At 38.1% G+C, this 27,999-nt stretch overlaps 1 protein-coding gene and 1 pseudogene across 1 annotated transcript; one reads left to right on the top strand and one right to left on the bottom strand.

Moving 5' to 3' along the window:
• Positions 1-12: 12 nt before the first annotated feature.
• On the bottom strand, positions 13-27,041 carry LOC137006877 (zinc finger protein 98-like). Its single transcript, XM_067368014.1, has 5 exons — positions 26,973-27,041; positions 26,696-26,825; positions 1,133-4,675; positions 560-712; positions 13-442 (listed from the first exon to the last, which is right to left on the bottom strand). The coding sequence occupies exons 2-3, from the start codon at positions 26,823-26,825 to the stop codon at positions 3,633-3,635; spliced, it is 1,173 nt and encodes a 390-aa protein (XP_067224115.1). The 5' UTR covers positions 26,973-27,041; the 3' UTR covers positions 13-442; positions 560-712; positions 1,133-3,632.
• Positions 19,199-23,932, top strand: LOC137014409 (zinc finger BED domain-containing protein 4-like; annotated as a pseudogene).
• Positions 27,042-27,999: the final 958 nt, after the last annotated feature.

Here is a 27,999-nt window from a genome sequence, read left to right as displayed (position 1 = left end):
AGTGACCTGTAAGAAAAATATCCACTTTATGGAAGAGAGTGGGGATGAGACTGCCGTTTTGGGTGAGACACGGGTGTGGCACTTGGAGCAGGGGGGCCAAACTGAACCTCAGAAGGAGTGAGATAGCTAGGGTACGGGCTATAATTGAATGGTGTGGTGGAAGGAAAGGCTGTTGGCCTAAGGCACTGAAATAACTGCATAATCAATTCTCTGTTCTCTCTCGAATGCCTCTCCTCAGCCTCCATCCTTCTCATTTCAAAATCGAGGCGACACCTCTCAAAATCCATCCGGTTCCTCTCAGCTTCCTTCTCCCATTCCAGTCGGTCCCTCTCGTACCGCATGTAGTCCACACCTGAAGCAGCTTCATGCTGAAAAATGTGGTCAAGGCCCTTTTCCACAGCTTCCATGACTTGTGTTTTCTTCCCTTTAAGTTTACGTCCCCCTGCCAAAAAACAATAAGATTGGTTGACAAGGATACACATGATTCTTTGAGAAGAGTGATATATTGAAAGAATTAAATTTTAAAATATATACAGAATTAGTTTAAATGAAGTGCTACCGTTGCTTGGTGTTGGATCTGGCCCTGGTGATGGTTGTGGACATCTTGCTGGAATTGTGCTGGGTCCTGCAACATCCTCTTGATTGTCATGTAAAGATTCTGTTGTGCTCGATGTAGAATCTTGCTCAAGATAGTCGGAAGGAGTGCTAGGCGCTGTGAAGACAAGAAAATATATTTGCAATTATTTATCTCTAAACAAGAGTAGCAGACAACTACAACTGTCTTTTTTATAGACCTTAAGTAGAACAATGACCATTTGTTTATATTTAACTATACTTATTGTTTATACTATAACTATACAGCTTCCTACCTTCCTACCTTTTAACCCATATGCAAAAAATATTTTTTTTTTGCAAAGTATATGCTGTAACAGTGAAGCTCAATGAAATATGTAAATACATTATGAAATATATTTTGGTATATGAAGGTTGAAAATGCACATTTTATTTATATATTATATACCATTGTTTTGATGTATGGGTAATTTGGCCAATTATTGAAATCATCAATACCAACAGCATATACCGGTCGATAGAAATTAGACAACATAAATAACTAAATGGTACGCCTTACCTACGAGTTCAGACTGGTGCTCATCCTCCGAATTTCGATTATCCATATGATCCTCGCCCGGATCTGTTATTGGTCGGCAACCTAAAGGAGAGAAACGTTTACTCAGATAATGTTGTAGGAAGCTAATGGCTACCAGAGAAATTAACTGATAAATTATTCTTACCCAATACCAATACTGCATTCATTTCTTCAAAATTTCCATTTCTTCTTTGGATCACTGCCAGTCCGTCTGTTGTGCTTAATGCACTCTCTATACCTTTTTTTCAGGTAGTCGATTCTATCCTTCAGTTTTCCCCACTCTCCAAAATCTTCCTCAACTTTGGGACATTTACTTACAACTTCTCGATAAATCTGTTCCCAAATAGTGTGATTATGCACCATGGTCTCAAACTGCCTCTGAAACCAACGTTCTCCCCAAACCGAGATTAAACATAGCGTTTCCTCCCTGCTCCAGTTTCGCGTTTTTCTTGTTGGCGCCATGTTGTCTGTTTGCGCACGTGATAACAGGAAGCAATGTCATACGCACATGACGACAAGGAGGTTACTGTGGTGCGTAAAGTGAGTTACCCCTCCCACTTCTGCTAGTTTTACTAAGATGTCTTGTCCCATGCGAACTGGTCAATTAATATTACAGACGTCCTGAGATAAAATTGCATTTCTCCACATCCCCATGTAAAACTAATCCCGTCCGAATAGGGCTTTATTGTGTATAGATGTGTTTGTGTATTTCACTGAGTATTATTTGTCTTGTGCTCTGTCTGTCTCCCTGACTCTGCTCTTTTACAGTGGTAGCTCTGCAGCACACTCCTAATGAGCAACAGGTGTGGCTAGTTAACTGCAAAGCAAGCAGAGTGAACACTGAGTGTAAAACCAATGTGTTGGCTTTTGGTCTGATGGTCTACTTTGCACACCCTGAGGTTGTTGTGTGCTCTAGTGATAAAACAGTGTTGCTATCGTTACCAGGAAGTGGTTTTTCTTTTCTTTTTCTATCATTGTTTTTGTAACTAAAAGGTATTGTTTTTTTTCTTATTAAATATTGTGATGTTAAAGGAAGTTGTAGGGAGGGGGTGCCAATTTTTCTTTTGTTATGTTTATGCCCGTTTTTGGTTAGCCAGGGAGTGGAGGGAAGCCTATGTTTCTTTTCTTTTACCTGCATAAGTCATTTAGTTCTCCTTCTAACAGTTAGTAATTCTTTTGTTTGTTTTGGCTAGCCCCTCTCCTAAAGACTGTTTGCTTCCATTTTCCCTGCATAATTAAAATTTGTTTTATGTCATTGAGTGGCTCATTCACATTTCTGGGGCAGAGGACTAAAGGGAACCCTCCATGTTCTTTGGTTTTGTTTCTCTTTCTAATTTAATGTGACCTTTTTTACTGTCTCCCAACCATAGACTGGGAGAGCTTGTAACACTAAAAATATAAAACACAACCCTGACTCTTTGTTAAATGTCAGTTTTAATGGTCAATAATAGCCAAATAGCCATTATGAAAGTACAAGCAGCTATAATAAAAAATAAAGCAAACGATACAGTCAAACATACAAAGTCGATGCTCTAGTAGGCCACAACAGTAAACTATAACGCCTAACTATATAAAGTTATGAGATTTCACTTTTAGTTCAAATTATAGATTCATGAGCCCAAAGGTCACCTGTTAGAATTACAAAATATTATATCTCATGTTTAACCACTACAGAAACATCAGAACCAGTGGCAAATGTCAGACGTATTAGCCGAGGTTAGGCTGTTCTCTGCGGGGTACATGAGCATCCAAACTCCAAATAGGCACTATTATCAATAAACCACAAATTTAAGCTTTAAATCAGTATATTCTTACCTGGAAAAACTCTTTAAACTACATATGACATAACTGTAGTATGTTTGAATTACACAGGTTTTCTGCTTTACTATTGACGCTTGCTGGTTAGTGTGCAATGCATTCTGGGATACCTGGCTGTCTCAAGTCCGCACAAGTCACCTCTCAATGCATCCTCAATAAAAGGGGCGGATCGAGAACACATTTGGGGATTTGAACTATACTTTGGTAGATGTGAACTTTGAATTGGGACAGACTTGGGCAGAGACTGATGACGTTTCACACAAGTATAGACAAGAACGCATATTGAGAAACTGTTAACTATGAATAAATGAATGAATGAGGCATGTCGGGGTCTCTCCTCATCCACAATCTGGATAATTCAACAGCAGCCACAGAGCAACAGCGCCAGCTATATGTGGAGAGGAGAGATTTGTCTACCTTTCACAGAATAGGCATTGTTGTTCAGCACATAAAGATGAACTACTTATGATTTCAGACTGTGGTGATGTGGTTTCTCCACTGCATGGATCTTCATGTGTATCTTCAGCTGATTTTTAAAAGAGAAACTCTTTCCACACTGATCACACGTGTGCCGCTTCTTTCTGCTGTGGATCCTCTCATGTGATTTCAGAGATGAAGACTTTTTGAATCTCTTGTCACACTGTGAACACTTTTATGGTTTTTCTCAAGTGTGGATCCTCCCATGTCTTTTCAGATCTGATGACCGACTGAATCGCTTGTCACAGTGTGAACACTTGTAAGGTTTTTCTCCAGTGTGGATCTTCTCATGTGTTTTCAGATATGATGACCGACTGAATCGCTTGTCACACTGTGAACACTTGTAAGGTTTTTCTCCAGTGTGGATCTTCTCATGTGTTTTCAGATATGATGACAGACTGAATCGCTTGTCACAGTGTGAACACTTGTAAGGTTTCTCTCCAGTGTGGATCCTCTCATGTGTTTTCAGATGTGATAACTGACTGAATCTCTTGTCACAGTGTGAACACTTGAAAGGTTTTTCTCCAGTGTGGATCCTCTCATGTGTTTTCAGATATGATAACTGACTGAATCTCTTGTCACAGTGTGAACACTTGAAAGGTTTTTCTCCATTATGAATTCTCTGGTGCCGTTTTAAACCATTTGCTCTAGTAAAAGTCTTCTCACACTCAAAGCACATGTACACTCTCTCACCAGTGTGTGTTTTCTCATGTTTATGTAAATAATACAGCCGTGAAAAACTCTTTCCACACACAGAACATGAATGTGTCTTCTCCTTTGTATGAACTGTCAGGTGTTTCTTGAAGGCTGATACCCAACTAAATGTTTTGCCACATTTATCACATGTGAATGGTCTCTCTCCAGTGTGGATCCTCGTGTGTTCTTTAAGGGTTGATGATTGACTGTAGCTGTTCCCACATTGATCACATGTGAATGGTCTCTCTCCTGTATGAACTCTCATGTGATCCTTAAGAAGTCCTTTTTGTATGAAACTCTTCCCACATTGATCACATGTGAACAGCTTCTCTCCTGTATGAACTCTCATGTGAAGCTCAAGACTCTGTTTGGTTGAGAAACTCTTTCCACACTGAGTGCAGGTTGTAGATTTCTTGACTCTTTTCTTTAAAAATGTCTTTTTAGTCTTTGAGCGAGTTTTTTCTCCAGGTTTGTCATGATGATCCTCCTCCACTTCACTCAGTTCTTCACTCTCCTCCTTCACTTCCATCAGCTCTGAAATGAAAGAAAAAGTCATTTAAATTTTCAGTACATCAAAATAATTTAAATAGAAATATGAAGTGAAAGGTCATAAAAGACTTGCTGTGATAGACAACTGCTATAAAATATTCAGATCATTTGGATGCAGAATCCAGAATGAATCAAGTTTAACATTTTATTTGACAGGTAAAAAAAGTATCATGCCAATTACAAAATTAGACATTTAGAAGACAATTTAAAAATAAGAATTACATAACATCAATTTCTCAAAGCTTAAATATAAGCATAAGGCCTGTTTCACACTGCAAGCGTAAGCAGCATGTGAGCAGTGCATATTTTTTTCAGCGCCCATGTTAACCAACGGATGCATTCACACATGCAACAGGAGCAGCGCGTAAGCGTAAAGCAGGAGTGCCGCGTAAGCATCAGTGAAGTAAGTCTATTTTTGCTGCGCTGCTGACGCTCAAAGTGAAAGCACACTTTTGATGGACAAAATACATATAATTTCACACAAAAAGTGTTCAAAATGCACAGAAAACGCAAGTCTAATGTGTTTTAAGAAGAATTTGAGTATGACAAAAGAAAATTAAGAACCAAAAATAATTATAGAAGACTAACCCAAAGTGAATAATTAAAAACAAGTTTATATGGGTAAAAGTATGGTGTTTTATAAAAAAAAAATAAAGTAAACCAGCCAGAAAATATGATAAACATTATTTTAGTTATTACACAGAGATATAGGCTGCAGCATACCCAAATCAAACCCGAGTTTGCTGGCTTTTTTCGCAAAGTTTGCTGTCTTGTAAACGTGCACGCGGCAGATGATGTCAAACACAAAGCTTACCTCATTCGTGTGCAGCAATGGATGACACGAGGCTTTTATTTTTATTTTATTTTTTATTATTTATTCATTACGTCTATATGAGGATGTTGTACACCTCCCCATGTTAACAAACTTTTAAGACTCTCAAGTTTATAAATGACCAACTTATAAAAACAAATTTATAGCTGTCTTTGTAAAGAAATGCTCACGTTATATGCAGCTTCGAGCCGCTGCTGTGACGCTGTACAAACGCTTGCAGTGTGAATACAGTGTGACTACACCAGTGACGGTGTAGTTATGCTCACGCGCTGCTCACGCTTGCAGTGTGAAACGGGCATAAGAAATGTATACCTGACTGAGGTATATTTTTTATGTAAAATACTTATTTTTATGTTATATTACTTTACTTAAAGGTGCCCTAGAATCAAAAATTTTATTTACCTTGGTATAGTTGAAAAACAAGAGTTCAGTAAATGGAAATGACATACAGTGAGTTTCAAACTCCATTGTTTCCTCCTTATGTAAATCTCCGGAAAACGTGTGAATCTCAACATAGCACCGACTGTTACGTAACAGTCGGGATCATTAATATGTATGACCCCAATATTTGCATATGCCAGCCCCTGTTCAAGGCACTAGACAAGCCAGTATTACCCTCTGGATCTGCACAGCTGAATCATCACTTTATGCAGGTAAGCAAGCAAGAACAGCAGCGAAAAATGGCAGATAGAGCAATAATAACTGACATGATCCATGATGTGCAGGGAGGCACGGTCCTGATATTGCGGAGTTAGATGCGTTCCTGGGTCAACATATTCTGGTCTGAAAATTTTGTCTTAACCCTATTCCTACCCCTAAACCTAACCCTACCCATAAGTTATCCCAAAAATCAGAGGGAAATGATAGATGAATAACACAGATGTAGAAGCACCAATTCATGATTTTAAGCCTAAACTTGACATAATCTGTAAACTTGTTGACCCAGGAACATGTTGAACTCAATATCAGGTTATGCTGCAGGGAGCGCAAGATTTAAAGGGGCCGCAGCCTGAATCGATGCATAGTTAATGATGCCCCAAAATAGGCAGCTAAAAAAAATTATTTAAAAAAAAAAATCTATGGGGTATTTTGAGCTGAAACTTCACAGACACATTCAGGGGACAACTTAGACTTATATTACATCTTGCAAAAGAACATTCTAGGGCACCTTTATCTAAAAAAAAAAAAAAATCATTCCAGCAAGTTCAGGCAGCCAAAACCTAAAATTGTGGTAATTTGGCTGACATATGTTTTGAGACCAGCGGAGATAACAGTGCAGAATAAAGCCGCTCATTCCAGACGCATGTTGATGCGATGACGATGTCATGTTGAAAATAAGACCACAACTATATTGCAAACCCCTCTATGTTGTAGATGTTGTAGCTGTTTTTGGCTTATGCCTACCAATGCAAAGTGGTTGAAAGATCATTAAAGCAAACAATTGTTCTAAGATTTAATGGTAACACTGTATTTTAAAGTGATGTAGTTACACATTATAGTAATGAGTAGGGGTGGGACAAAATATCGATATGGCGATAGATCGTCATCCTTCTCTGTGGATACGAGAATCGTATCGCTGCGGCAAATATCGATATTTTAATTTAAAAAAATAAAGCGCTATATATAGATTTCTTTGCTCAAAGCGTCCTACTTCAAGGCAGCGCTCAACACATGAATGAGGGAAACGTGAACTTAAGCTAACCCTCTGGAGTCTGAGGCTGATTTGGGGCTTGGAGAAGTTTTGACATGCCCTGACATTTGTGCTTTTTTCAGTTGTTCATAAACATATAAATGACAAAAGTGTCATTACACTGTATTCAGCACAAACTAGGCTACAATAATATGTGAGGAACATGTATGTACATGTTTGTGTTTTTGAAGGAATAACATTTATGCGTGGTTATTGAAAAAACAAAAAAACTTAAGTCACTGAAATAAGGCCAAAAAAGTATAGTTAAATCTGTGTTCACAAGACTTCTGGGTATTGGAGGTTGTAGACTAGAGTTTTTGCTTCAAAATTATGTTAAAATTATGCTGCCTATTCCTTCATATAAAGCAATATATTCATTTAGTTTTTGTAAGACACTTTTTGCCAAGAAACACAGTATGCGAGGAGGCATGAATCACCACTGAAAATGGGCCATTCTCACCTGAGAAGACAAAAGAATTGGATAGTAATGAGCTGAAATGACTTGCATATTAATGAGGCATTTCAGTCAGGTAGGCTGTGAAAAAAACCTTCTGTGATGTCTCAAGCTCATTATGATATATGAAACATACAGAAAAATATTATTACAATATAAAGTAATGGTTTTATATTATACTTTAAAATATAATGTATTTCTGTGATGTAAAGGGTCTGAATATAGGCTTTTAGTTTAAAAGCATGCACATTTGGAGAAATATTGGATTCTCATATGCTTATGTCAATTTTCTAGAGTTATTTTTATTTAATATTCACTGTCATTACTATGAGCGCTGGTGTTTTCAATTCATCCTTGAAGTCGGAGGGCGCTCTGTGCATTTTTAGTCCACAAATTCATCTAAAAGAAGAAGAGGCTATTCCATGAATGGAGTTTCCAATACATACTGCAGCCGGAGGGCGCTAAAGAAACAAAAACCCATCTAAACTTCATCTGTAGAAGAAAAGAAAACAGGAAGTAACTGCATGTCTTCTAGAGATCGCTAACCATGACTTTTACATCCAGATAAACACTTTTCAAGACAATAAATACACGATTGAGATGATGAATGCATGTATTGCCTCTGAATTTGCGTCTGAATAGCGCTGGCTCCGTGGGCGTGGCCGCATTAGCGGATAATGAGCTGAATCACAGACTTCTGACATGGCTCTCTTTTCATACATATTACATAAACACAGAAGGTTTGTTTTTGTTCATCTTAACGTTTTTTTAGACATAAGTTTAATTTTTCTGTGATTAGTATTCACTAAGTTACAGTTCATTTTCTGAGAACTATCAGATTAGACTTCGTTCGGAGGGAGAGGAGAGATCACGCATCATGTTAGTTTTCTTTATTTTACAAAAAGCACAACATTTTGTTTTTACTCTGAGTGTATACAAATAAAAGAAGATATTCTAGTTTCAATTGATATATTACTTATGTCTCTATGACAAAAAAATGACGGAGTATTTTAAGTCTGTTTTGCTGCAATGTGAAAAAAAACCCTGCAAAACGCGCCGGCGCGTTTTCAGACCTCAGAGTGTTAACTAGCCTAAGAAAAAGAGGTTATTAACAGGATGGCAGACAGCAGTGTGAGTGAAATAGATGCCCCAGCCACGTTTAAGTTCAAAGTCTTGACGCACTTTTATACCATTGATGTGACAGTCGTTGACATCTTTGACGTTCTTCACCGAGCGCTTAGATATACACGGGAGCATTTGAAAGCATATATTAGGGATCCTCTGATAGACGCCTGCTTTCGAACGCTCCCGTGTATATCTAAGCGCTTGAAGAACGTCAAAGGGTCTGTTTGCACCTGGTGACTTCATGCATTTTCTCTGATCGGATAGCTATCTGATCGTGAAAAGACCAGGTCTAAATGCTTAAATGTCTAAAAACGCATTTGAGACGGATTTAAATTGCTCAAACCACTTCAGGAGATGGTCTGGGACGCATTCCAGTCAAAACTGTCTATGCTCAGTCTAAATGCATCTGGTTGTTGAAACTACATATGTAAATTTTACTTCTCCCAAAAATACTAAAACTGAAACATGTGACAGTCAGATATGACAACGCTACTGCATCACACATCGCCGCAGATCTCAGCAAGCTGACGCGCAAACTGCCGCATATGAAAGTGAAAGTAAGTCGCAGACGCATAACACACAATTATTAGTAATGAGACCTTATACCAGTGCTGTTGCCGCTCTCTCCTATTGCAGTCTTTGATTTTGAAATTAACTGATGGTCAATAAAATGCACCTCATATTTCTTGCTTTCGGTGACGTGAACTCTATTAAATGTACATATAAGATAGTATTTATCCGTTAACCTGCAGTAACCTTTTCACGTGCATTTTGTTTTCATATTAAGACCAATATCGCGATGTATCATTATAGGATTGTCTAGCGATATATCGATTATCGCAGAATTGCTGACTCGCGATATTATCGTGATCGTATCGTATCGTGAGGTACCCTCCGATTCCCACCTCTAGTAATGAGTTAATAATGCTTAATTGCGAAATTATACCAAACCTCAACCCTAGCTCTATAGTAAATAAATGTAGTTAAAATTATCAGGAAAATTTAATTCTGAAGTGAACTAATCCCTTAAAATTACTTGGTTCTTCTTTGAGTGATTACAATGTATGTATGTCATCTTAAAATAAAGTAACCGATTAAATTGCCGTTTGTGTTTGACCAGTAGGTGGCACTGTCAGTTAATTGATGTGGTCAGTGTGGCATAATAATGACACAGAGTTTGGTGTCAATATGCAAAATCATTGCAGAGTCACGGCTTTAGATAATTTTTGGTAATTTTGCAGTGTCGTTTTTGTTTCACAAGGTACAATGGTACTGTAGAAAAAGCAAATTTCATGTTTTGTTCAATTATAGCACCCTCAAAGTGCCGCAGTCTCACCACTTTTTTATTTTACCAGACTGGTTGCGTTTACATGCACCCAAATAATCCATTTGTAATCGGATTGACGGCTCAATCGGATTCAAAAACGTTCATGTAAGCACCTTAATCAAACCGATTGAGCTCGATCCGAATGAAATTTCGATCGGATTGGAAGGGGAAGTTTATTCCTTTTCTAATCCAATCCAACAGCAAAAAATGACCATGTAAACGCTTGAATCCGACTACCTCCTCAATTGTATTCAGAAGTCTCTGGAACACATGCGCAGGGCACTGTTAACACGCATTATGCAGTGCACAAATTCAAGTTCACGTCTTTAGTTATAAAGATGTATGCCAAAAGACAGTGGCATACGGGACACCCCCGCGGTGCATGGGGGCCGCCACAGTTATATAACTGGATAACTGTTGGACTCATGCTCAAAATTGCTACCATAACCATAACACGGGACAAAAATATGCAATAATAAAAATAATAAATCATACGCTTCTCGCGTGAACATTCCTATACCCGAGCAACCGATTTTATTAGATCGCACTAAGCTATGTTGTTTTCTGTTCAGTTGATGGATGCTTTGCCAATGCAATTAATCAAAACACAGCGTTAGTGATCTTATGTTCATTATAAAACTAGCGGGACAGATTACATGGCGGGTCACCACTGTAATAAAATAGTTCGCATACATTTGATATAGACTGCAATAAAGCAGATCAATTTAAAAAGGCTATTATTCACCTGTAAGTGCTTGAAGTCTTCGGCACAGACAGCGTTTTAATAATTTGTTTATAAATTAAGCGTAACCTTTACTAATCGATTCGTGCAGTCGATCTCTCCTCTCCCTCTGAACGAGGTCCAATCTGATAGTTCTCAGAAAATGAACTGTAACTTAGTGAATACTAATCACAGAAAAATTAAACTTATGTCTAAAAAAACGTTAAGATGTCAGGTTTTAAATCATGTAAGTCAAATCGAAAACAAACCTTCTGTGTTTATGTAATCTGTATGAAAAGAGAGCCATGTCAGAAGTCCGTGATTCAGCTCATTATCCGCTAATGCGGCCACGCCCACGGAGCCAGCGCTATTCAGATGCAAATTCAGAGGCAATACATGCATTCATCATCTCAATCGTGTATTTATTGTCTTAAAGTGTTTATCTGGATGTAAAAGTCATGGTTAGGGAGCTCTAGAAGACATGCAGTTAGTGCCTGGTTCTTCTTCTATAGATGAATTTTAGATGGAATTTTAGCGCCCTCCGGCTGCAGTATGAATTGGAAACTCCATTCATGGAATAGCCTCTTCTTTTAGATGAATTTGTGGACTAAAAATGCACAGAGCGCCCTCCGACTTCAAGGATGAATTGAAAACACCAGCGCTCATAGTAATGACAATGAATATTAAATATATATATCTCCTCTGTATAGAAAATTGACATAAGCATATGAGAATCCAATATTTCTCCAAATGTGCATGCTTTTAAACTAAAAGCCTATATTCAGACTATTTGCATCACAGAAATACATTATATTTTAAAGTATAATATAAAACCATTACTTTATATTGTAATAATATTTTTCTGTATGTTTATATATATATATATATATATATATATATATATATATATATATATATATATATATATATATATATATATATATATATATCATAATGAGCTTGAGACATCACAGAAGGTTTTTTTCACAGCCTACCTGACTGAAATGCCTCATTAATATGCAAGTCATTTCAGCTCATTACTATCCAATTCTTTTGTCTTCTCAGGTGAGAATGGCCCATTATTCAGTGGTGATTCATGCCTCCTCGCATACTGCGTTTCTTGGCAAAAAGTGTCTTACAAAAACTAAATCAATATATTGTTTTATATGAAGGAGCAAGCAGCATAATGTTTACATAATTTTGAAGCAAAAACTAGTTTACAACCTCCAATACCCAAAAGTCTTGTAAACACAGATTTAATATACTTTTTTTGGCCTTATTTCAGTGACTTAAGTTTTTTGTTTTTTCAATAACCACGCATAAATGTTATTCCTTCAAAAACACAAACATGTACATGCATGTTCCTCACATATTATTTGTAGCCTAGTTTGTGCTGAATACAGTGTAATGACACTTTTTCCATTAATATGTTTATGAACAACTGAAAAAAGCACAAATGTCAGGGCATGTCAAAACTTCCCCAAGCCCCAAATCAGCCTCAGACTCCAGAGGGTTAACTACTGGAAAAGCTACACTGTTTTAAAAGTAGCTGAACTACATACAAGCTACTGAAAATTGTAGTTAAACTAGTAGCGCCGCTACACGTAGTTAACTACTCCCCAACACTGACTACTTTATAGCCTTTGCTTTTTTTTTTTTTTTAGAACTGAACTCAATTGACTAAAGATGAAAATAAAGCATCCAACTGAAGTCCAAAAATGCAAGCAGAAGATCATAGAAAATAGTGCTAAATTACCACAAAAGGGGGAAAAAAATTCATCACTGTTGTTTCCATCGCCGTTTGTAAGGTAGCCAAGACAACAGCAAGCTTTGACACGCTGTGTTACTGTTAGCGGACGTGTGCTGAGACAAAAAAATATGTCCGGTCTTTGCTGAGACATTATTATTGTTATTTATATTATTATATATTGCCCAAACATATTTACCCCATCGCCAGCTCTGCTAATGGTCAGCTACCGGAATGTCTGAAGTTCTTTTCCAAATGTAGCCTATAGCCAATAAGTCTAGTTATTTATTTATTCTTTTACTGTAACTACATCAATTTAGGCCTACATCATTGATGCACCGATCGAAATTACTGAAAATTCGCGGCCGAAACAGCATTTTACGCGCTTGTCTAGAAGGGAACCTTATATAGTCTATATGCAAATTTGTTCTATATGCAATTTCTACAAAACGAAATTCACTTTAAAGAAAGACTTACTATAAAACAAAACTTAATGAAGTGGTCGAACTCATGTCTGACCCGCTGCATTCGTCTCCCAACATTGCGCATCCGTCATGCTATTCACTTTTCATAATTGTGAGATTCTAGAAACATCCTGTGCCCTGTCTCTTTCCATCATGTGATCTTTCTCTGGTCACCCTAAAAGGATTCAGGCCTCACGTCACAGTTATAAGTGAACTTATAGTCCTTATATGTACTTCAGTTACTGAACTGTTAGTTTCACTTCTTATTTTCTAATTATATAAATGTACCCCTGGACAATAAACTGTGTGCCATGATTGAACTGCACTTTATGTGTCTGTCTAGTCATTGGTACCCAGGTATACCTGCTTTTCTGTGATAGATCGCTCAACCTGAAAAGATTTTCTCGAAATACTTGATCTCCAAATTATTAACAGTCTGGGGGCTCGTCCGCGAAACGGGTGAACCTGTTGACTGTCTCCCTGTGAACTGGGAAAAGAGAAAAGCGCGCCGGGGATTGGAGGACTTACGGAAAAGGGGGTAAGTGTTTTTGGATATTTCTTGAAGGAAGTATGCACTTAACCCTGTAGGATCCTATTATAAGATCTCGTGGAAATACGAGAGGTTTTTTGTAATCACTAGTAGCTAGTGGAATATATCCATTGTTATACTACGGCTGGCAACAGTAGTTTTAATAAACTATTAACGTGAGGATTGGGTTGAATCACCAATTGTTAGTGGAATTTATTTTCCATTGTTGTGACACTACGGCTGGCAACACAAGCTTTGATTAGCTATTAACTAGGGTGGTTGGAAGTGCAGTACTGATCACACTGTACTTCGGATCACGCAGCGTATACTAATTTGCGGAAAAAAATATTTTAATATTTGATGAAAATAATTTCAATTGTTATTGCATGTTGATATATTGTGACATAAAAGAAAGTAATCTGGGGGCGACCCGAATTCAGTTTGGCGAGAGCTGGACTAATTTGGCGAGAGCCCAAAATTAGCTGAAAACACCCAAACAAAAGAAGGTGATATAGAGGCGATCAGGACGAAAAGTTTTGTGTGAGCCTAACATAGGACCATCACCCACGTCACAATACGATACATGTACGGCAATTGAGGTTGGGCAATGGAGTACAGAAAAATTTGCATACGCTACTAACACTGAAATCAATTACTAACACACTGAAGTGGAAGATTGGGGGTTCACTACCTAACGAAATGCTGGATGAATTCATGTTTAGAAATAATCATAAAACCCTCTGCGCTGTCTGTGACGAAATCTAAAATATTTCAAAAGTTGTAAAAAAATAAAATAAAAAAGTGAACTGAGGCATCAAGCCTGAATGCAATGGTGTGGCTAAAAGCTGGAAATGCGATATCTGTGAAACCACAAAAAATGTTTGACAGAGTCAATATGGAAAAGCCTGCCTTCTCCTCCGAACCCTGGTAAATTTGTGACTGTTCTGCAAACGCATACAAAATATGCTCACCTTACAGGGGCAGATTACAGAGCAGTTCTGTTAAGAATGTTGGAAGGAGATGTCACTGAGGCATTGTTAATCAATGAATGTCCAACGTTGAAATGTGAAAATGATAAACCAACAGGCTCAGTCACAGCTGCCTCGCCCCATGTTTATTACTGGGAAGAGCCTGAAAACCGTAATACCTTTTTTAAGGAACTGAGAGCTTTCTTAGTCAAACGCATCGGTGCAAAACAGACACCTCAAGGGAAAGTGCATGACCAAAAAGCAGAAGTAAAACCACCCTTGACCCAGCAAAGAAACTCAGCAGTAGTCTGCTATTACTGTAGGCAAGAAGGTCATATATGCCGTGATTGTAGGAAATTAAAAGGTCACCAAAGGAGGAAGCAATGGGTGAAGCCACAGCAGCAGAGAAATAAACCACCAGTAGCCACGTATCCCACTACAGAGCATAATAACCAACAATAGGGGAGCCAGAGTTCCCCAGCCAGAGTCAGTTCCGACTTATCAATGATGACCCTAACTTTTTCAAACCATAGTGAAGATTTACCTTATATTACATTGATGGTGCATGGTCAGCCACAAACGTTCCTTTTGGATTCTGGAGCAGATATGACATCAATGACGTCCACACATTATGACGGTCCAATGTCTAATCAAGTAGTTAACTCTGTGGGTATATCAGGAACTGACATTGCATGTCCCGTAACACCTCTTGTAGAAGTAAGAGCTCCTGGATTTAAACCATTTTTTCATAAATTTACAATTACCTGTCTCACCACAGCCTGGCACACCTCGGATGGTTCATCATATGATTAACCCATCATTGTGGTCCCAATACAAGGACGACACACGTTTCATAGACATGAAATCTTATAAATCTAAATTGAAGACTAACAAACCAGTCTATATTAAACAATATCCTTTGTCTAAAGATAAGGAACTTGGTATCAAACCATTAATTGATAATTTCGTCCAGCAGGGTGTCCTCGTACCAATACATTCGCCATACAACACGCCTGCGAACGCAGTGGTCAAGGCCGATGGAAAAACATGGCGCTTGACCCAGGACTTAAGAGGTATAAATCAGTTGATAACACCATTGGCACCAATTGTCCCTGACGTTCCAACTGTTGTTAACTCTATACCGTGTACGCACAAATATTTCATGGTTATTGATCTTTACGCAGCATTCTTCTCTATACTTGTACATCCAGACACTCAGCCCATTTTAGCTTTTAGGTTTCAGGGAAAACAGATGTGGACACGCCTTGCTCAGGGCTTCATTGATTCGCCCGCCGTTTTCTCGGCAGCAGTGCAAAGAACATTTGCTAAAAATGACTGATTTGCCTTCTACAGTCTGTGTGCTTCAATACGCAGATGACATCCTGGTTTCCGGAGAACAAAAGAGGACTGTGAAAAGGCCTCCATCATCGTCTGCAATCTGCAAGCTAGATTGAAGGCCTCGAGAGACAAGCTTCAGTGGGTCCAGTCTAAAGTGACATACTTGGGACACATCATAATGCCAGGTTTGAGAGCGATCTCATATGATAGGGTCCAGATGATCAGAAAAATCAAGTCCCCTCGAACTATACAGCATCTTCAAAGTTTTCTGGGGTTAGTGAACTACAGTAGATCCTGGATCCTGGATGATAGGCACCTGCAAAACCTGATTGACCACAAAGCTCCCCCAAGTACTCTTTTAAAATGGACAGAAGAGGCAGAGCTACATTTCACTGCCTTGAAACAAGCCATCACTATGGCACCCATGTTGGGCCTTCCCGATTATTCCTGAGATTTCCACTTGCATGTCCACGAGGCGGAAGGGGTGGCTCTTGGCGTCCTGTTGCAACAGCATGGCTCCACGTATAGACCATTAGCATACCTATCTAAGAAACTAGATAATATAGCTTCAGGTATGCCAGCATGTCTTCGTGCTGTAGCTGCGGCTGCTCTGGTTGTACAGATGGCAGAAAGAATGGTTGTGTCGCATTCGCCGATCCTTTATACCTCTCATCAGGTAGGAGCTATCCTACACATGCAAACACAGCATATGACAGCGCAACGACGCTCAGGCAATCCTGCTGGCTACCAAAAACCTCACTATTAAGCCAACAGCATCCATCAACCCTGCGCTATTAGGCATTCTAGGTATGTCTGACATGGTAGATAATGCGACAGATCATGACTGTATCATTTAATTGACCTCGTGTTCTTCCAGGGCTGATCTTTTGGATACGCCCCTGGATGGGGGAGAATATTTATATTGATGGGTCATGTTCAAAACCTTCTGATGGCGTCTACCTTTGCGGCTATGCTGTGGTGTCAGACACTGGAGAGGTGATAGAGGCTTTCGCCTTTGATTATAATTCGGCCCAAGCTGCTGAATTAGTAGCATTAATTCGAGCATGTGAACTGATGGCAGAAAAACGTGTAACTATTTACACTGATTCAGAGTATGCATGGGGGGTGGTTCATCATTTTGCTAAAACATGGGAAGCTAGAGACTTTAAAACAGCAGATGGCAAACCCATAGCTCACTCTAACCTAATAGGACAATTGACTAAGACAGTACAGTTACCCTCCGAAGTGGCCATAGTAAAGGTAAAAGGTCACGCAGTAGGGGATAACGAACAATCTGTGGGAAACAGAAATGCAGATGAAGCCGCCAAAGAAGCAGCAAAGACCAAAATCAAATCGAAATTTGTTGTGGGTAATCAGAGTCAGGTAACTATGACTACGCATAGAACTAATATACCTGACATTGACGTTAAGATCCTGCAGAGTCAACCAACATTGGCTGACTTGGAGCATTGGGGAAAACATGGATGTGCCCCAGATAAAAGATTAGATTTTAAGAGATGAAAAGGGAAGAATAGCGCTTCTGAAGTTAGGATTAATAATCCTCATCAGACACTACCATGGCTTGTCACATACAAGCTGTGTAAAAGTAGTACAGGTAATCAATCAATTATATTGTATTGCAGATGTACACAAAACTGCGAAGCTCATTTTAGATGCATGTCTTACATGTGCAAAAGTAAATCCGCACAGACCAGTTAAACATGACACACTGCCGCATCCGCAAGCACCATTTCAGAATCTGCAGATTGACTTTGCACACATGCCGCCAATAGGTAATTTGAAATACCTTTTGGTAATTGTGGATAGATTTTCAAAGTGGCCAGAAGCATTCCTATGTCCGAAAGAGGATGCTAAGTCTGTGGTAAAGATCCTAACCAAAAAGAAATAATTCCTCGATTTGGCATACCTACCACTATTGAAAGTGATAATGGGAGCAGCTCTTGGCCAAAGCATTGTCGATTGATTGGCATTTCAACACACCCTTCCACATTGTCAGTCATTGTCTAATGTGGAACAACTTAACCAAAACCCTCAAGAGAAGGCTCACAAAAGCCTCCATAGATACTGGAAAGAAATGGCTAGATTTGCTACCCAAGGTATTGATAGAAATAAGAATGACTCCATCTTCCACTACTAAATTATCGCTGTTTGAAATACTAATGGGTAGGCCTTTCCTGACCCCATGGGTCAAAGGCCGTGCAGGCATTACTTCGCTAGGTGATCTGGAGCTGATACAGGAGGACTACGTAACTTCCCTCATCAAGAAACTGAATTCTGTATATGCTGATGTTCCTCTGTGTCTTCCTCTTCCCTTAGAAAAGCCTACTTACCCCTTTGTTCCAGGATAGAGTATGCTGAACAAAAGCCTGAAACTGACGAAGGTGGGAGAACCAAAGTATCTTTGACCAGCTACGGTGATCGCCGAAACGAGGACAGGAGTTCTGACAGATTACCAACCACAGTGGATACACCATGCTTCGAGAATAAAGGACTGTCCTACAGAAGACCAGGCAAGCTCCAATTCAGAATAGAATCTCAAATGGGGATTCACCTTACTGCATAACAGGGAGGAGCAAAATACTGATTAAGCTGAGGAAGGAACTACCTCTAATAGCGAGGTGGGGGTTATCTAAAGCCAGAAGATAGATGGCCCATTGAGCCAGACAGTGTTAACTCCTTACACACCCCTGTATGCACTAAGGGCCAAATATTATTAATGGATATACCACCTCTAGAGTTTTACAGTATTCAGTCGCAGAAGCTGTCAAAGCATTCAGCGAAAATATTGATCAATTAGCTAAGCGCTCCCTAGAAGAAGAACAAAGGTTGGAAGAAATAATTCTTCAGAGACCATATTCAAACAGAATCGTGTTTTTCCTGTTCACAACAAATACGGAACCTTCAAAGTGTTTAAAAAGGATATATGTATATGTGTGTGTACAGAGATGTATAGTAACGAAGTAGTTACTACTTCACTACTGTACTTAAGTACTAAAAGGCAGTATCTGTACTTTACTAAAGTATTATTTTTTTCTCCTACTTCCTCTTTTACTTCAGTATATATTTTCGATGAGTTTAATACTTCTACTCCGATATTTTTTTTTTATGTGCTGCATCATTACTCGTTACAATTATAAAAATGTTACGAATCATTCCATTCCAAACCCACATTACCACTGCCAGAACGCATGATGGCAGGTTTGATGAAGCTGGCACATCATCATCGAGCGAATCAAGCGATTAAGAAGACTGCGGGTGCTGCTCCCGTTCTGCCTTTTGATCAACTAAAAAGATGGACGAACCAAAAACACCACCTTCCACCCCTTCAACTTCAAGTGATCGTGGCTGTGAGAGTGAGGAAGTAGACCACCCCTGACCCTACTTAGAGTCCATGTTCTCATATGTCGGAGTGAAAGATAATGCATATAGAATGAAGTGCCAACTCTGCCGCCCGAAAGGTTGTGAAATAATGGCCTTCAAAAATTCACCGTCGAATTTGAAGAAACATATCAAGGTAAGTTAAAAATATCAATCACAAATCACACAGTTTTAGCTATCAGTAAGCCCTTTTGCTAACTAACGACATGTTGCGGTGTTCACTTAACCTTAACTAGCTGGCTATCATAAAGGCTGTCACGCCGAAGCCTTATTTGTTCGGTGAATGATGTAAAATAGAATGACTGCTGCGCTTGTCAGGGCGCATCTAAGAACGAGCAGCGCACGCGCGAGAGAGGGCGCGTGCATTCACCTTCTTAAAACAACACGAGCGCTGTCTTGCTTTCAAATTGCTCTCTATTCGTTTACATAGTTAATGTCCACTGTGGAGTAACACACAAACAATGAACAGCTGCATTTTTATTAACTAAGATTAACAAAGATTAATACAGTAACAATAAATGTATTGATCATGGTTAGTTTATGTTGGTTATTAGTCTAATGTAATGTAATGTTAACAAATCAAACCATAATATAAAGTGTTACAAACAAATCATTTACTCAAACACCTCTTGAAATCAGAATATAAGTGTGCTTACCCTATTTGTTTTTGTAAGAGTGGTGTAACAAGTTAAACTTTTCTCTCTTTAAGTCTGCTTGTTATCACGGGGTTCTATTAGGTTAGTGTGGGTCAGTATATCTTAACATTATCAATTTAATAAAACATATACAAAGCACAAGACATTCACTGTTCAATGCATGAATTAACAAACTTCCTTCCAAATACATACACCTCTCATAACTCCAAGGATAACATGAATTGTGTCCTTAAATCAAAAAAGGCCTTAAACATAACCTACAAAGTCCCATAGAACACCAACAATCAGAGTTCAAAAAGCAGTAAAAAAAAAAAAAACAATCCAAAAAAAGCAATTAAAAAAAGTAGTCCAAAAAAGCAGTCCAAAAAAGCAGGATAATACAAGCAAAAAAGGAAATTTGTATGAAGCAGAAAAAGTAAAAAAACAAACCCCAACGGTCTCACCCACGTTAGCTTCTCAGGGATTCTCTGGGCTCCTAAGGCAATACCTCTGAGGAAGAGGAAAACAGTCCCCCAATGATCCCAAAAGGAGAAAAAGGAGATAATCCACTGGGAAAAAAACCCCTCAAAAACCCCAGGCACTCCTTTGTTAGCCTGTCTTCCATGCATGCTGCCTCATGAGCAACCACAGACTTCAAAATGGCCACCTCTCTTACACATAGGCCTTTCACAATAAGAGTCCTTCCTTTTCCCATCACATTCCCTGCCCCACAGATAATGTCAAATAGTTAGACAAATAGTTTACCAAAAAAATATAAACAAATAAATAATCATCAAAACATGAAAAACATTAATTGGGAAATGTTTTCTCTTTTATGGAGGTTTCACAGTGGCTAGTAAAATTTAATCTTAATGAACTACAGTATTTTCAGGTTATTTATATGACAATGTGTAGAAAAATTACCTAATTTAGACTGGAGTGAGGTGAAAACAGAAAAAATGTGCAAAGCAAGTTGTTGCTAGCTATCTGTTAATTTTATTCAATTGTATATGGTAGAAAATTAGTCAAAATAAACTTTTTGGTAATGAAATCAAAGTGCTGACAACAAACAAAGCATCTCAAATTGTCTGCATCTCAAGTGGTCTTCGCGCACTCCCGTTTCTCATGATGCATGGTTTGTTGTATCAAGTTAGGTCTACAGGGTTTTGCAAGTAATTGCAGAGAAGTACTAAAGCAGAATCCATGAAGGATCTGGTTATGGGGTTTCTTGTTTCTAGTTTTTTTATATAGAATTATGGTGGATAACTGACTTTAATTGAATTAATTTTGCTTTTATAAATAGTGTCACAGCAGTTATTACACAATACACTTACCTATAATGTTGCTCACATTATAATTCTGTGAAGGTAAAACTATATATTTTTTTGCCTCTTTTCAGAGCAAGCATGACAGCCACTTGAGTAGATACGAGGAACTCACATCTGCAAAGCGAAAGAAGAAGACTGTGATTCCCTCCCCTTCCATCAAGCAGGCTACATGAATGGGTAGCTGGGCCACGATGCCCCAGAGATCCATCGACAAGGCAATCATGAAGTATGTTGTCAGAGGACTTCAGCCTTTCAACATTGTAGAGCAAGAAGCTTTCCGTGATTTTGTGTTAGACCTGGTGCCAAATAGCAAAATAATGACAAGAATCACGCTCACATCTATGATTGATGATGCTGCAAAACAGATGAAGATCAAAATTATTGAGGCCATGAAAACTATTGACCACATCGCAACAACCACTGACTGCTGGTCAGCCAGGCGTCGTAGTTTCATTGGGGTCACGGCTCACTGGCTGGACCCAGAAAGTTTAAAAAGGTGCACAGTGGTCCTGGCCTGTTAAAGGTTAAGAGGCTCTCACACTTTCGACCTTCTGGCAAATGCACTTAATGATATCCATGCTGAGTATGACATTTGGGGGGTAGATAGTAAGAACAACCACGGACAATGGCTCCAACTTCATTAAAGCCTTCAAAGTCTTTGGTGAAGATGGAAATAACAATGCTGATGCTCTAGTTCAGGAGGAAGAGGAGGAGGAAGAAGAAGCAGACAAAGATGAGGAGGAGGTAGAGTTTGTCGATGTATCTTCACTTTTGGATGAGGATGATGGTTTTGAGTTCCAGCTCCCGAAGCACCAGCGTTGTGCATGCCACATTCTTAACCTAATAGCCACTGCCGATGTCCAATGACGCTTACAAGAAATTATACTACTCAACATTTGGCAAGTGCAATGCACTTTGGAATAAGTGTTCAAGATCCTCAACAGCAGCTGAAACTGTGGAAGATGCTTGCTCCCTCCAGCTTGTGCGACCAAATGCAACAAGATGGAACTATGTGTTCATGGCTGTGGAGAGACTGCTCAGGATAGTGAAAGAAAAGGGAGAGGCAACAATGAGAGTTTTCTGCACAGATTTGAAGGTTCCAATGTAAGTTTAAAAATGTTTCATATGGTACTCTTTCTGTTCAAACTCAATTCTGGTCCATATTGTCTACTTGTACAACATTGAATTGAATGATTAACATTGAACGATGTACCAATTCATTTAGGGCTGGGGGATATATCGCATGCGATTGTCACACGCATTTTGTCAGTAAAGCCGGTTCCCTGATTACCACTAAATCGCCATCACCTGCTTTCAAATGGAGCGGCATTTAATAGACAGAGCCGTAGTTCACTGACAAGCCACGCAATATCGCATTCATATCGCAGATGAATCGCCTTCGATAATGAACGCGATATTGCGATTTAGCGGGAATTCAGGGAAACAGCTTTATTGATGAAATGTTTGTGACAATCGCATGCGATATATCGCCCAGCCCTAAATTCATTGCATGATAATCATCCAATCATGTAGCGATGCTGTTTTTTTGTCTCCGATTGTTTATATGTTCTTGTCTTCTTCACAGGTTTAATCCAGCTAAAATTGCATTCCTGTCAGAGTATTCTGCTGTCATGACTCCAGTCGCCCAAGCAACTAACATTTTGCAAGCTGAAACCAACGTCCAGATGGGGTGGCTGCTCCCAACTGTCAAGCTCCTGAAAATCAAGCTGAACAGGATCAAGCTGCCGCTGAAGTACTGCAAGCCACTTGTGGATGCCTTGCAGGTGGGCATTGAGAATCGCTTTGGCCCTATGATGGAAGACCCAGAGCTGGTGGCTGCTGCTATTCTGCTTCCAAAATTTAAGACAAATTGGACACAGGAAGATAAGACAATCAAAATAGGTAAGAAATATAGTGTATGGGTGCATTATTTGTGTATTTGACCAAATTGCAATCATGAGTCACACATACAGTACCGCTCAAAAATTGGGGATTACTTTGAATTTTTTTTTTTTTTTTTTATATATGGAAACACACATGAGCTGGTCCTGCATAGAAGATATTGCAAACATACCTATAAACAGAGCATTATGATGTTAGAGTGAGAAATGATGTGGTATGGGAGCCTTCCTCTTTAATCTAGTAGTATGGCAGGCAAGCCTTCCTGTCTAAGGTCTGCCAGGCTGTAAATGCTGCAAAAGGCTTTTTGTTTAAGGGAATTATTTGAAGTATAAAGTAATCATTTCCATTAAAATCATTTACTAACAATGTCACCATGTCAAATCTGTGGTTACTGTCATGATGGGTTGAAACTACTATTATTGTTTATAACACACTCTTATATTTCAGGAATGGACGTTGCAGTCCAGTGAGGTCAACAGGTCCAGTTCATCAGATGAAGACAACTTCTTCTCTGGCATGCAGGGTTCGAAGGCACAAGACAGCGCCAAACAGCTAGATGTGTACTTGTCATGTTCAGCAGATAACATGGACTTGCTCACGTATTTTCCAGCTGTGTGCAAGTTGTCTGTTAAGTTAAACACACCCCTTCCAGCATCAGCAGCCTGCGAGAGGCTTTTTAGTATTGCAGGATTAGTCTTTAGCCCTAGAAGAGCGAGACTAAATACGCTCAATTTTGAAAACCAACTACTTTTGAGGATAAACCAAAGATTTCTAACTTCCTAAATATGACTGCTTTATGCATACCAGGGAATAAGCTGTGGAGGGGAAAAAAGCACAAGCAGGGAAGAGAGGGTAGGGATGCTTTAAAGGGGAAGGGGCATATTTGATCTGTTTTTGTTTATTTAAGCTCAGTGTTTTTAGGTGCTCTAATCACTTGTTGTTTTGTTTTTACATAAGAAATAGTTGAATGTGGCCTACTGGCCTTTGAGATCTTTTAGTTGCCCTAACAAGTTGAGGGTGAAAAGAAAATGTGTTAACTTCTAAAAATGACTAAAGCAGTCATTTTTGGAAGTTAACACATTTTCTTTTCACCCTCAACTTGTATACTAGCAAACTATGCATACTAGTTTAAGAAGGTAATAAGCTGTGGAGGAAAAAAAAAACAAGCAGGGAAGAGAAGGGGAAGGGACATACTTAATCTGTTTTTGTTTACAAAAAGTTACAGCCAAAGGAATTGTGATTGTCCTTTAGGTTAATCATTTGAAATAATAAAAACAATTTGATGTTCAAACTTTTGACTACATTCTTTAATTACTACATAACACAATACTTGTACTTTTACTTGCAATACTTAAGTACAAAAAATGTTGAATACTTTAGTACTTCTACTTAAGTGTGGTGCTTAAAGAACACTTCAACTTCTACTCAAGTCACTTTTTTGATATAGCACTTGTACTTTTACTCAAGTCTCAGTCTCTAGTACTTTATACATCTCTGTGTGTGTATGTCTACAATAATCAGATCCTGTGCTGCACTTTATGTGTCTGTCTAGTCATTGGTACCCAGGTATACCTGCTTTTCTGTGCTAGATCGCTCAACCTGAAAAGATTTTCTCGAAATACTTGATCTCCAAATTATTTTATCTAACAATAATCAACATAGGTGACATTTAAAAAAAAAAAAAAATAGCCCAATATTTAAATATAAATTTCTGATGGATTTTCTCCTCATGACACAACTTAAAACAGGCCTTCCGTCATTTTTGGCGAAAGCCTACAGATTGATGCAAGACTACAAATGGTCTCATTTTATTTTATATTTACACTCACAATAACAACAACACCCTGTAGACTACCTTTGTAAAATAGAATAAATAAAAACGGTACGCTTCAGCTGTCTCTCTGCGCGAATCTTTCTGAAACGTCTCAGAAATTAATTTAAACTCTGCGAATAACTGTACCTAATAGAAAGAAACATCTCCATTTGATAAGAAATGTGTAGGTCTGTGTTAAATAAGAGGCGATCTATCCACTGGAATGTGTTGTTTCTGAAATCATGGCCAGTACTCGTTGCAGCTGTTATCCGTTCTCTTGGCGCTCCTTTGGTTTTAATGAATAAATTAGCCTAAATATTTATTCCTGCCGGTATTTTAGTCTGCGATCCCTTCGTCACAATATTAACAATCTTTCCGTTTTAAAAAAGTAGGGGAACCAATGGATATCACACAAGTGTTATGCCGGTGAAAAAGTCTCAACCTCGGTCAGTTTTCAAAGTGAAATTAAAAAGTGACGGAGCTGCCTGACGCTGCATTAACAGACCATATTCTCTCAGAGACGAATTTCAACATAAAATGCTAATAACGGTATATTCTGTCTTAATTTATTCCATTATTTCTCTTGTGGCAGTACATATAGGCTAGTGAAACAAATGAGTTGACTGCAGTGTTAGGAAATATTATAGATATAGGCCTATATTAATTATAGGCCTATAATTCATTGTATAATAGACCTAATAAAAGTTTAAACATTTTCAAAAGATAGCTAATAGCCTAATTTTTATTATTCTCACAGCATGTAGTATATTAATTTAATAATAACAGAAGCCGAACCTAATAGTAATAATAATGGACTAGAAGAATGTAACAGGCCTACATTAATGGGAAATGCCAAATCTTCTTAATATTGGCAAGATTTGATGCTTTTGACAATATCTCTGACTATTATCGATACATGATCATCGTCTGTTGACACAACCCGGGTTACCGCAAGTGTGATTGATATGACGTCACACATGACTTGTACAAGTTCTTCTGTTGAACACAAATTTTGGAGAATGTTGGTAATCAGACAGCTGATGGTTTCCATTGACCTCCATAGTACTTTTCTTCTACTGAGGAAGTCAATGTTTGGTCAAGATTCTTCAAAATATCTTCTTTAATTTAATGAAATATCTTCAGCATAAGTAAGAAACTCATACGAGTATGGGACAACAGAATTTTCATTTTTGGGTCAACTTTCCCTTTAATGTTTATTCACACAAATCCAGTGCTGCTAATTTAATTTGTTAGTTTAATAAAGACCTTTTGAACTTATTTCAGTTTGAATCAGACTTTTACAGAACATTAACAAAAACATGTAAATGTCAACTATGATAATTTTGTCACATGTAATTTTCATGTAATTATTGATTTCTAACCTACACCTGAACCTCAAATGACAAGGTGAATATTTTCACTGGTTTCATCAAATATTAGCAGTTCACTCTGTTCAAAATGTTTTACACACTTGCCCTGCTGACTTTCCTCCATATGACACACACATTAAATTATTTATTTTTCTTGCCTGATTTAATGTTCAATTAATGCTGTTTATGTTCAGGTATGTTAAAATGTTAAGTAAAGCACTTTTAAGCATTAAGATGCTAAAAGATTTTTTTCATTGTTCTCTATTCAGAAGTAGATGTTGGGTTTAATGTTGCAAAACATATTCTTTATTTCTGTAGAGCTGGACATTTTATAATCAATAAAACGATGAGAATAAAACCAACCTGTTTGTTCCTCAATATCTTCAATCTTCATGTCTTCACTCTCATCTTTAATAATGATCTTCATATCTTCAGTCTCCTCTTTAATAAACTCAATCTTCATATCTTCAGTCTCCTCTTTAATAAACGCCATCTTTAAGAAGAGAATAAAAGTTAATAGTCTTCAATGACCTGTTAAAAACACTCAAAACTAACGCTGCATATTAATAAACACTTCATATTCAGGCATTTATGATCTACATTTTAGTATTTAGTGAAATATAGATATTTAAATGATTACACTTTGATGAAAACATGATTAGTTAGTTTGTTAGCGTTTGTTGTTCTCGTTCATGTTCACTGTTTGAGCAGCACGTGTCGCGATTCACTGAATCATTTCTCAAAGTGTTTGATTCAATTGACTCGGGAGTTGAAAAGTAAAGTTTCTCCATCATTACTCGACAGAGACTGAACTCGAGTTCATGATAAACTGATTTATGATAGAGAGAAATGAGACGCAGGTTTACAGTTTCTCATCAGTGGATATGAGCTTTACTCACACAAATATCCTTCATTACAGTTAGATAAAGAATCACAATGTTGCATTAAATAGTAAATAAATTCATTTCACATCGCTTTAAAAACGGTAACAACTATAAATCATTGAACTGTTCCTATCGGTTAAAACAGCTTAAATTCTTAAAACTAACCTTTCTTCAGCAGAATCTCAGCAGATGCAGGAGCGCGGCGCAGTCTTATGACGACATGTCGTCACTCCAAAATAAAGGTCCTGTTCACACGCTGCATTGTCTACAATCACAGAAATGCATAGACTGTTTTACAAGATAATCTTTGTATTGAAATATAAACCGTGACAAATAAGATACAAAGAAACATGTTTAAAAAAAGTTGTATGAGTTCATTCATGTGTCCGTCCAAACTGAAACACAATTTATCTTTCAAGAATCAGTAATCAAGTAAAATAAGCAGAATTTCAAGTATAAATGTAGTTTATTCAATACCAAAAAATATTGCTTAAAGGTTCAGTAAAATTAAAAATGAAATCTTTCACATATTTGTAATTAAATCAACAAGTAAAGTCTTGAAGGGTCATTAGTTGCTGCCTATTTAGCAAATAAAATTGTGATGTTGACGCTCTTAAAAGAGACTTTCTGGTTCTCTGATGTCGAGTCTAGAGCGATCAAACACACAGTTGTAAACGTCAAACTTCACAGCATGCAGACTCCTGGGGCCCGTTTCAATAAGGAGGTTCAACCAACTCTGAGTTGACTTACTCTGAGATGGGAAACTCTGAGTTTTCAGTTTCA

The sequence above is a fragment of the Chanodichthys erythropterus genome, chromosome 3, assembly GCF_024489055.1.
Source record: "Chanodichthys erythropterus isolate Z2021 chromosome 3, ASM2448905v1, whole genome shotgun sequence".
NCBI lineage: Eukaryota > Metazoa > Chordata > Actinopteri > Cypriniformes > Xenocyprididae > Chanodichthys > Chanodichthys erythropterus.
This window is presented reverse-complemented; position numbering and strand designations above follow the sequence as displayed.